Raw genomic sequence first — 12,256 nt, forward strand, 5'->3', positions numbered from 1 at the left:
ATCTTTGTGTTACCAGTTCCTGGTACCATCTCTGGCACATTTTTTAGTTCTAAATAAATTTAAGTGATGTACTTAACTTCATAGTATGAAATCTGTTAGAATGAAGTAAGAGAAATAGGTCAAAGCTAAGAGCTCTGTGAGCTTTACAGGAGTAAGATTACTACCACTTTACAGCAGGAGGATCTCTGAGGATCATTGATTTTGAATTTGCCCAATCACACAGGTCTTAAATTTATAGGCAGAACAACCTTAGTCCAACTCCGAGAGGCATATTGCCCCTGGGGAATATCACTAACAACTTAATTGAGTTATGTTCTAAACCCAGGGTCCCCAACCCCTGGGCCTAGACTGGCACCAGTCTATGAACTGGTACCAGAACTGGGCTGCACAGTAGGGGAGTGGCAGACCAGCAAGAGTAGCTTCTTCCGTATTTATAGCTGCTCCCCAACTTTAGCATCACTGCATCAACACCACCTCAGATCATCAGGCATTATTCTCATAGGAGCCCCGGTCTCTAGTAGCAAAAAGGTTGAGGATTGCTGTTCTAAACCCTTTCTGCTTATTTATTTAAACCTAGTAAAATAATCTATGAATTTGCTGCCCTATTATTTTTCAGATGAGGTATATGAAGTACAGAATGTGCTCACATGTATGCCTTACAAGTGGGGGTGCTAGAATGGGGAGAGTGGAGGAATTTGGTTTCATTCAAAATTTTTTAAACTACGAAATGTCAAGTACTGCGATTGGCACAGTGAACACTTAACTGTGAAAAAGGCAAATAGTTTCCGCACTCAGGGAACCCATATGGGGATGAACGGAAGCGGAAAAAACCAATAGATAAGCCTCAAGACTTGAATGCCCACTGGGTGGAGTTTCTGAACATAAAGTCAACCAACGAGCATTTTCCTTTTAAGAAGATGAAGTTTCCCTGCTGTGTTTTCTAACCAGCTGCCCTGGGACCACCCATCACCCTTGCCCTGAGGTACTCTAGCCCGCCAACACGCTCCAAGCCAAGATTAAAAATGGCGCCGACGGACCGGCGTTATGACGCAAACCGACGTCCGCCGGAAATGCGCGGAGGAGTTCCGGGGAACCGGCAGCCACCGCGCTTCTGGTATCCCGAGCTTGGCGAGTTGAGTTCTGCTGCTGCGCGCTGGAGTCGCTGCGCCGCCGCGATCATGGTCTTCTATTTCACCAGCAGTAGCGGTGAGTGGGTGTCACGACCTCCGGGGTTCCTGCTTGACAGTGTGTCTTTGAAGCCGGGTCCCCCAGGCCGCCTTGGAGCCTAGACCTCATCCTAAAGCGCCTCCTCGGCGGTGGGTGCCTCTTCCCGCGCCCTTTCGGTACCTCCGCGGTGTTCGTCCTTGTGGTCTCCGAGTGCCCTCTTGTCAGGGCCTGGGGGGCGTTGAGGGACCGTCCCCCCTGCGGCCTTTGCATCCGGGCGTTGTTTCCTTCACTCAGTGAGAAAGATCTTCCGTCGTTACTGGCATTGGGCAGAGTTTATGGGCTTCTTCACACCCCCATTTCAAGACCTCCTACCTACCCATGGCCTTTATTCTGGCTCTGCCCTGGTAATTACCTACTTTTGAGAAAGAGAAGAGATACTTGCCAACAAATCCGCCTTACAGGAAGTGCGCCTCCCCCTTCCAGGAAAGAGTTGTAGGGTCTGAGATGCAACAGAAAGCAATTAAAAGACCCTCGAAAGACGATACAGCCACTCACTGGGCAGGATTGATGTCCCAGATCTTGAAAAATGACAGGATAATGTTTCTGATTTGTTGACAGGCAAGGAAAGGGTGTTTTTAGTTCCCAGGAAATGCTGTGTCTAGCCTTCGTTTCTCTGCTTATATTATTCCTTTTGCTGGACTCAACCTTCAGTTAACTGCTACACCCTTAAGGACACCCACCTCTGGCTTGTCAAATGCCTTTCCTGAGCTAGCTCCCATCCAGAGATTGCTTATGTGTACCTCTTCCGGGACACCCTTAATACAGCTTTGGCATTGTGTACAGCGTGTATAGCTTTGGCATTGCACTTATCATATGGTATTAAACACACTCTGCTTGATCTATGCTAAGTCCCTTGAGAGCAGAGACAGGATCTCCTTATCTTGTTTCTCTAGCATAGTGCCTGGTTCATAATAGTTACTCATTAAATGCTTGTTGAATAAATGAACAGTATTTTTTGACTTACAGCACGCTCTATTCTATTGCTACTTTCTCTGCTTGGTTGTTAAAGGTGAAATTTAAGTGAAACTAGCAGTATGTTATGTGTGTGGCTTTAAATAGGGTGGTACTCTCCCTTTAGAGATGAGAACATTGAGGCCCAGAGAAGGCGTTACTCACAGACCCCCACTCCTACTCCATCACACTGTCACATCTCATTTTTTCTCAGTAGTGTAGACTTCTGCAGTGTGCCAAATGCTATTTCTCTGCCTCTGTAGATTTGGTTTGTCTTACCCATATTATTAAAATTACTAGAAACAAAATTCAAAGTAGCTCAGAAAATCATTATAGGCCCCTAAAAGCATTTTCAATCTTCCCTGTTATAAGATACCTTGAACATCTTTTTGTAGCTTCTCCACTCATGAAAGTCCTGAACAACATAGACATACGTACAAGCCCAAAATAGATTAAAAAGTACAGGCAGGGTATATAGGTACTAAATATATTTTCTTCTAGCTACTTTATTCTCCTTAAAACTTAAATCTGAATTTTTTGAGCACTAGTCATGCATACACAGATGCCCTTAATAGAGTGCTTCAGCAGATTTATGGGTTTTATTTTTCTCATTGGCTTCCATTATAATGTCAGAACTACTTCCTGTTGGAAAAATATTTAGCCTCTAAGTCTAATAAAACTGCACTTGTGCAGTAAATCTTTTAAAATTGCAAAGTTGATGGACAAATTATAACTTTCCAGTAAAATAGTAGTAAAACTACATATTCCAATACAGAAAACAACTTGAAACATACAGTCTTCGGGAAATGACTTTATATAGCCAAGCTTTTCAACCAACTGATGTTTACTACATAAAAACTTTTTTAAAAAATGGGGAGAAAATCTCAATAGAAAGTTTTTGTCTTTCCTTTTGCTTTAAGATTAGTATCTCTGACTAAAATCTGTTTAATTTTATTCTCTTATGCTTTCTCATAATGGAATAATGAAACATTAGCCTTATTATACTTCCAGTGTTAAATTCGAGACCATCTGATTTATGGACTCACAAAATACTTGGCTCATTTAGTCCACTTGTACTTTTAGGACCTTTTAATAGCATCTCCCTTAAGATAGATTATTAAGTTATCACAAGGCCTGCACCTGAATCGGGTGTCTTCAAGATGACTAGTTCCCATACTAATCAACCATATTATTTGGGTGAGAATAACAAAAGTATTGGAATAATTCACTTTTCCTTTATCCCTTTAACATGGACAGGAGCTTCATTCAGACCTCTTGCTCAACAATTGTGCTCTTTTTATTTTTAATTTTCTATTTTGACATTTAGAAAAGTTACAGGAATAGTAAAAGATTTCCTTTATAGCCTTTGCTCAAGATTCCCCAGATTCTAACATTTTACCACATTTGCCTTATCTCTTTTCCCCGTTTTTCCTTCATCTTTATCTCTCTCTTTGTGCATGCTTGTGTGCATATGCACACAGTTTTTCCCAAACTGTTTGTTAGTAAGTTGCAATTTACCCCTAAACACTTAAGTATTTTTTTCCTAAAATAAAAACATTCTTCATTGTTAAAATTAGGGAATTAACATTGCAAGAATACTATTATCTAATCAATTTTTACTCAGTTTTCATCAGTGTACTAATGTATTTATAACGAGGGGAAATTACAAATCATTGTTGCAGTCACTTGTCATTCATTCTTTAGCCTCTTCTAATCTGGAGCTGTTGCTCAGTCTTTGTCTTTCATTACACTGTTAGTTGAATTATTTTGCAGAATGCCCTCAGTTTAGGTTTGTTGAAGTTATGTTCTTAATCACTTCATTTTATAGGTCAGCTGTCTAGTCATCTGTCTTTCTCTTGGCCATAATTTAGATAGCTTGGCCTATCCAAAATAAAGAGACAGCTTTATTTTATTTTAATCATTTAAAAATTTTCTTTTGTTCTGATTACAAAACCTGTATTTTGTAAGCAAGCTAGCTAAGGTACCTAGTCTTAACATATGTTTATCCTGCCACACATTAAAGAAAATGTGCATTTAAAAATATAAACATGTATATGCATACACAATTATATATTTTTTACAAATTGAATCTTACTGAATATAGAAACACAAAAATACTGTTCTGCTATTTAATTTCTTCACCTACCCTTTCTTTTTAATGAGTACATGGTATTTTGTTTATGGATGTTCTATAGAGTATTTAAGCAGTCTTAATTAATGTTTAGGTTGTAAAAAACATTATTGTTTGATGGAGTGTTTAGTTAGTAGGATATAGTCCTAGTGGTGACGTTATAGGACCAAAAGAGTATACACATAATAATAATATTTCCAGGTCGTGCGGAGAATCTGAAGCACTTTTTAGTTTTATTCCTACACTTCTCATCACGAAATATACAGGCAATGGTGAATTTAAGAATTTATGAATGAAAGAGTGCTACTCAGCCTTCAGAGCTCTACTCACATGTGGTTGTTCTGTATTCTGGAGCTACAGTCAACAGGCTGCCCAGCCCAACCTTGTACCTATTTGTCAGGTTTTATAGACTGAGGGCCCAGTGACAATTAATTCATGAGTTTAGATCCAAATGGGGTTAAGTAAGTTTTAGTAGACTAGCTTGGAAACCCAGTACCCAGTTAGAATTTCAATTGGGAAACTTAACTTTTTGTTTGACTTCTATCCTAATGGAGGATTGCAATAGTGAAACATACTAGCTCAGTAAAGCAAGTGTTTTTTCTTAGGTAAGCCATACCCAGAATATTCAGTTTGATTTAGGATAGTGGGTCCTAATGCTGACTTCACCTTAGAAGATCTATCTACACATCGCCTGCTCCCCACCCCAGAGATTTGTATTTGGTTAGTCTTAGGTGGATCTAGGGTAAAATTAGGTGATTCTAATATGTAATCAGTGTTCAGAGTCACTGATTTAGAAGAAGTTTGAGAGCCACTTGCCCCTGAACGGGACAGGGAACCCAATTATAATTTGCAGCACACCTGGAATGTAACTAGTATTGGCTTAATAAAATTATGAATAATAAAACTTGGCTAAGTATAGGAACCTATTTTTAAGTAGTTGAGGTGAAGGTTGGTTTTTTCTTTTTAAAAAATTATTTTGAAGAAGGCCCAAATACAGGACTGAACTGGAATTGCATTGAACTGTATCCCTGAGAAAGTAGCAAAGTAGCCATTTTTAATAAGGGTCAGTAAACTTTTTTTTGTTTGGGCCAGAGACGAACTATTTTAGACTTTGTGAGCCACATACAGTCTCTGTAGCTTATTCTTTTTGCTTTTTTCAGCCTGTTAAAAATGAAAAAATCATTTTTAGCTCTAGGACTGTCCAAAATCAGGGCCGAATTTGGCCTATGGGCCATGTTTTGCCAAACCCTAATCTAAGCATTTGTCACTTGTTTTTCCCATGAAACGGTTTTGTTGGTGATGAAGTTATCTAACCAATTTTTATTTTTGTTTTGTCTTAGTTAACTCATCTACTTACACTATTTACATGGGAAAGGATAAATATGAAAGTAAGTTTTCAAAAGCACTTGATTTTGAAATTTCCAGCAGGTAAGTGTTAATTGCCTGTTCTCTCCTTGGTTTATTGGCTATGAGTTTTCAACTACTACCAACTAACCGACTATAAAGAACTCCGGAGAATTAACTCTCCTAGAATTTAGTTTTATCAAATAATATTTGAGCTAATTTGACCTGTTGCTCATTAGAAACTTACTTTACAAAGAGTTTTGTGGTATCATTTGATTTAGGATGATAAGAATCAGGGGTTAACTTATGCTAGTTTAAACAAAAAATAATCTGTTACTTGGACTTGAAAAGATCATTATCTGTACATTTTTACTACATTTAAGATTAGTGGAAACATATCTGTTGGTTTTTTTGAGGCTGCAGTTGGCTCTTTTTAAAACATGAAATGTTAACAGTTTTTATCTAATGTTGACCACTCTTTTCAGAATGAAATATATTATTTCATACTGCACACATTCCTATAACTAAAATAAAAATTTACAAAAAATTACCATATCATTTACTATGTCCTCTATTTTCATTAGTTTTATTTCATTTTTAAAAAGCTAGTCTCAACCTGCTAAATTAATTTTTCACCACTAATGAATTTGAACTAAAGTTTAAAAGAAGCGCATTGCTTCTTTTTTGACTGCACTAGTGAAGAGGCAGATGAAAGTGAAGTTTAACTTTCTTGATCAGGAGAGCAGTGAGTTGACAGCACTATCCCTCAGGGTGTGGAACTGCACCCTGAGCGAGAAAAGAACAAGAGTGCTTGGAGAAAATGGCAGAATTACCCTAATTCAGCTTGGAAAACACAGCTGCTCTTCTCGTGGGGATAGTGCATTGTTTTGGAAAAGCTAGCTCTTAAACCAGGCCAATCTGGGTTAAAATCCCAGCACTTTAGCAAAGTAGCTATTGTTACTTAACCTTGTATTTCTTAGCTGTAAGAAGAGGATCTTGGATGATATCTACCTTGCAGGGTTGCGAAGGTTAATGAAAGAGCCTGGGTAAGTGCCTGGGCCATAGCGGGCAGTCAGTAAGTTGTAGTCACCTTCACTGGAGCTTCTTTAGCTCTCTAAAGCCACCTCCTCCTTCCCCTGTGAACACTCCAGGGCTGGATGACTCTCCCTCAGGAAACTGAGAGCTGGCTATTCACTGCAGTCACCTTTCTTTAACCTTCAGTTATTGCTTGGTTTTTTGGGTTCCCTGCCCCCAAAACCATCAGTGTCGATTCTAGGTGCAGTTTGAAACTGACAACAGTTTAAACTTGATCCTTTAAAAGGCAGGTTTAATATTCTTCCATGTGAGACATTTGACATTAATGAAATAAATAAGGCCAAAAAATTTTTTTTTTTACATTAATGAAATAAATAAGGCCAAAATTAAAAGATGTCAAAGCTCTAGTTATATAGTTAATACATATACTTATATATAAAATATAATATATATAGAATATATATAATGTGATATACGATAGTTATGTAAACAGTTATGAATTATATCTAAATAGTTTATTATCTTCCTATAAGACTGGTTGTTTTAAACAAAATCAATATAAGCAAGACTATCACATCCTAGCCAAGAGGAAAATCAACAACAAAATAACTCATTTTAAAACAGTTTTTCCTTATAATGAATTTGTGACATTGACTTTGGTTGTGACTTAATGGAGAAACTTTTTGCAGTACATTAATATTTCAATTTTATATTTCTCTTAATAATCCATAAATTGTCATAGATAATTTGTATTTATCTCATGGCATTTTCCCAATGAATGTAGCTGAGGAAGGAATGCTACCTTCTTGTATTACATTGAACAATAGGGCAAAGTTACAAAAACCATGGTTATTTACAGTAGTTAGGCATCCAAACCTGACCAAATCTGCTTTTCTTTCTGCCATATCACAGGTGTAAGACCAAGGGTGTAAGCTCTCAGAGGTCACTGAGAAGCACCTAAAACAGAACTGCTATGTGTGGTTGTGCAGGTTTTGCCCTGTGCAGGTCTGGGGAGGGTGCTTTATATATTTCTTCCAGTGAAGAGCCGCATTGAGTCTGGTTCACACTGATGGGCTACCAGTGGTGCTGACGTAAGGCAGCTGTGCTAGGGACATTCCCACCATCTGTTTTCTGTCCATTTTGGTTACTCTTTGCTGGGTCCATCTTTGTGGGGCTGTGTGCCACCCTCTGTGAGTATCTGAAGAGGAAAATTGAGGCTGCTTTCACAGTATTCAGGTGAAGGCACACACAAAAACAAGTATGAGTCAATTTTGCTGTGAACTTCAAAATACTCTAAAAAATAAAGTCTATAAAAAGTATGACAAAATATATTAATGTTAGTAGCAAATGCTATAGAAGTAGAGGGGGCAGAGAGAGTAAATGTGGTGAGAGAGGGCTGAGAAGGCTGTGGAGGAGTGGGTTAGGATATGCTAGTTTGTGAAATTCTTTAAATGTCTGTTGTAGGAATTTATATCCACAAATATAAAATAAATCTAGATGTAGGATTATATCTACATATATAAATTTAGATTCTATCCAGCGTCCAATGGCGTCGTGTTTTGCTATCATTAAAATATATGTAGGAAAAATCTAGGTTTAGAACGCTTTTCCCCCCAGAACTCTTGAAGTCATTTGGAGGCGCCAACTTTTCTAGTCTGCAATGTAAGAAAGGTATAACATTGTTAAAACACCCTGTCCTGTAGTGCTCCTAGCACATCACACTTATTTCTAATAGCCTTGATGACTTCAAGGGCCAGATAGAATATAAATGAAATTTATATCAAATTATTTTTCACTAAAAAGCTTTCAGGTGTGTTCTTTTTATTGTCCAGCAGATGTCACTAAGGAGCCAAACATTGTCTGAGGAAGAGGTTTTTAGATTTCTCTTTACTTTTTCTGATTACCTGTTAGCTGTTAGCTCAGCTTCCCACTTAAGCTAGTAGAAAGCCCTTCAGAAAACTCACGGTGTCTGCAGTTTCTAAGTGTACCCTCATCCAAGGATTATCAACTTCTTGCTTTTCTGGAAAGTAAATACCTCCATTCAAGTTAGATAGATTATACTTTCTTGGGTACATTTTAAGTCATATGAATCATTTTGGTTACCTCACAGTTTTTAACTTTGTGTCTGATATTTTACATAATTATTCTGTATTAAGCACAATTAGTTACTAATTATTCATATGGCTATTAGAAGTATAAGTGAATATAATTTATCTGTGGCGATATATATTACTGGCCTTAAAAACTTGCATAAAATTTGAAAACTCACTTTTTAGAAACACTTTAGAGAAATAATCAGAAATTTGGACATATTTCTTTAAAAAGTTTATTGAAGCATTTATAATTGGAAAGAACTCAAATGTCAACAATAGAAAAATTTATTCATATAATAGAATTAAGTAGTTATTGTTTCTAAAGAACTTTTTAAAATCTTACTTTTACCTAACATACATAGTTTAAAATTTTAAATAGTAACAGAATGCTTATGATAAAAAAAATCAGTTCCCGACCTCATCCTTTCCAATACCCACATTCTACCCCTCCAAGACAGTTACTTTTAACATTAAGCTTTTTTTTTAATTTTATGTTTATTTTCATATGTGACAGAATTTTAAGCAATTTCTATTTTCTTTTTTGTACTTCTGATGTTTGTTTTATTCCCTAATTTTCTATGATTTTATAATTGAGGGTTTTTTTTGGAAAAAGTAAAATGTAATCCATCGGTTTTAAAGTTTTAGCAAAACCATTTTGATGTATAAGCAGTATTACAGTGAATCAATTTTCTAAGACATCTAACTTCTCAGCTGCTCTGATTTGTCAGCGTTTACCCTCAAAATAGAAATTTCTTTGAACTTTAGATTATACATATAAAAAGTTACAATGATCATAATTTTCCAGTTGTAAAAACTATTTTTACAAAATTTTCAAGCATCAGGGTCTCTCTGAATTACTCTTCGCCATATTAAGGGAGAGAAAAAGTTGTGGAAAAGATAGATATTTTTCCCCTTCCGATCTATAAACTAGCATATTTTCATTTGACAGTTATTTTTATTTATTTATTTGTTTTACTTTTTCTTTATTCTCTTATATCTCCTTGTAGATGAGGATCTAATAAAGTATGGCTGGCCTGAAGATATTTGGTAAGTAACAATTTTGGTTCTGCTTTCAATGGATCATTGTTTACTTTCTTAGACTTGGCCAACCACCTGACTGTTATGATTAAACTAGACCTTGTCCTTTGTATTTTGTTTATCAATATTCAATGGTAAATAGCTGGCTACCATCTCTCTTCATTTATAATTACCATGTAAACTGGGAATGATGTCTTAAGGTTAGATCTCAGGCTCTCGAAGGCCTGCAGAACATAGGCTTTCATTTGCCTCCTGTGTGTCTCCTCATAGTAAGTTACTGAGACCACTGCACTTACATGTTCAGACCACTCTTCTTGAGTGGATGTATGAAGACTTCACAAGAAGCATTGAAGACAATATACACAAGTTTCCGTGTAGATGGAATAAATAGAGCATCTGACCAGATCCAGCTTTGAAGAAAACACAGACTGGGTTCCCTTTGTTTTCTCAACTCCCTCATGAGTTTAGCCCGGTCTTGATCCAGCCTCTACCTTCTCTTTCTAAAATAATTTGTGGAAATTTAAAAATAATAATATGTACTTTCTTAGTCTCCTTCCAAGATAATTTATTTTGTAGCTTATAAAACCCAGTCCAAAAAAAACCCAAACAATAAAACAATCATCAACAACAACAACAACAAAAACCCTTTATTTTAGTTGAATTCTTTTCCTGACTGCCTTAGAAAGCCATATGAGTTTTTCTACCACTCAGACCCAGGACCTTTTAGGAATTCATGGACTCCGAGTACTTTGTTTTTTTTTCTTGTAACACTCTCAGACTCAGTTTGCTTACTTTTTGTATCTTCAGCTTCCACCACTCACTCTGACCCTTGTGATATCTCTCTCCTAGAGCTTTATTCTATCTATAGAGCAGGATATGGTCTCCACATCTTCTAACACCCATACCATGTGCTGTCCTTGACAAATCTTGTTGCTTTAATGATAGAAATAATGAATATTTATTGAGCACTTAACTATATGCCAAATACTGTTAAGTGCTTACCTCCACTAATACATTAATTTTTATAACAACCCTGTGAAATAGTTACTGATATTATGCCCATTTTTCAGATGAGGAAACTAAGGCTGAGAGAAACTGAATACATCTACTTTAGTTCTTGCTGGCCCTCCACCCAGTTCTAGTGCACCTGGATCCCTATCCCCAGCTGGATCATTTCAGATGTCCCTAAAGCCTGAAGATCTCCAGATTCTATCAAGGGAGATAAGAACAGCTGCACCTGTTATGTAGTTATTTTCTGTTGTTTTTAATATGTCAGGTTTGAGGCAGAACTATCTGCATAGAAAAGGTTGTATATTCAAATGTACCATGAAAGTCAATTTGCCACAGCCTTTTTATCTGACATACAGGAAAAAATTAAGTGGAAGAGAAATCTCCAATTTATAACCTACACCCCATGTATTATGACTTGGGTTTTTCACTTCATTAAGATTGACCGTCTCCTGGAATACTACTAAATCAAACCAGTGTCTACAGATACCTAGACACCCATTACCCATTTTGACACTCTTAGTCATTTTGAGATTAATGACTGTTGTTAAAAGTGATTGAATTTTACTTTCAGAAGCTATTTGAGGTCTGATGTGAACTGAAATAGCCCTAAATTCAAGACCTTTCCTGGTGCATAAACTATCAGTCCTGGAAACATTCCTGGACATGCTGAAAATGGTTCTGTTGATTTACATTTTCCAGGGCAGATTTTCCTGCTTCACTGGTTCACTCTGATGCAGACTTTGGAACTTTACCTCTATGAATGTCACCATCTGAGTTTATACCAGGAAACCTTCTGAGGTGCCTTTAAGCAAAGGATTTTTCTAGGAGTAAGTGAGAATGGAACTAAATTTATCTTTAAACAAAGAAAACTAGAAATAGTGTGCATTTACTGCCTCCAGACTGCTTAATAGGTAGTATTTCCAGGGATCCCACTTTAAGGAGTTAAATGACCCAGCTTCTGGGGCCCTGCATCTTTTCACCCTCAGGTCATTGATTCTCATTTATTAAAGTTTGTAGTTCCTGCATTCTGTAAAGGTAACATGATTAAGCAAGGAAGAGGAAGATAATAAGGACAAGAGGGAACTAGGGAACTGGTGGGCATAATTTAAACTTTGAGTTAGCATTTTGAGAAATTTGGAAAAGTTTTCTAAGGAAACTTGTTCAAGGTAGTTTGTTAATTGGACTTGGTTCTATAGTGTAGCAGTGGGCACGTTTGCTTTACACACAGTAGGTCCCAGGTTCGCACCCCAGTGGAGCCACAGTCCGTGGTCTCCGACCATGCCACCCTGAACAAGCCCAATGTCTGATCTCGGAATCTAAGCAGGGTGGGGCCTGGTTAGTACTTGGATGGGAGACCACCTAGGAAGACCAGGTGCTGTAGGCATAAATGATAATATTAAAAAAAAAAAAAAAAAAAGATAGTTTG

The 12,256-nt window shown here is 37.0% G+C and overlaps 1 protein-coding gene and 1 pseudogene across 3 annotated transcripts in view; both read left to right on the plus strand.

Moving 5' to 3' along the window:
- Positions 1-1,059: 1,059 nt before the first annotated feature.
- CCDC25 (coiled-coil domain containing 25) overlaps positions 1,060-12,256 on the plus strand; it is a 35,663-nt gene continuing 24,466 nt past the window's right edge. Inside the window, exons 1-3 of one of the 3 annotated variants that reach the window (XM_006906337.3) lie at positions 1,060-1,206; positions 5,650-5,697; positions 9,789-9,828. In XM_006906337.3, coding sequence (XP_006906399.3) covers positions 1,071-1,206; positions 5,650-5,697; positions 9,789-9,828 — 224 coding nt within the window. In that variant the 5' untranslated portion in view covers positions 1,060-1,070. Of the gene's footprint in view, positions 1,207-5,649; positions 5,738-9,788; positions 9,829-12,256 lie in introns of all 3 variants that reach the window. The other 2 variants (XM_015585091.2, XM_025042603.1) reach the window with 2 other exon arrangements.
- LOC112475149 lies at positions 12,099-12,214 on the plus strand (annotated as a pseudogene).

Source organism: Pteropus alecto, unplaced genomic scaffold, assembly GCF_000325575.1.
Source record: "Pteropus alecto unplaced genomic scaffold, ASM32557v1 scaffold50, whole genome shotgun sequence".
NCBI classification, from domain to species: Eukaryota; Metazoa; Chordata; class Mammalia; order Chiroptera; family Pteropodidae; genus Pteropus; species Pteropus alecto.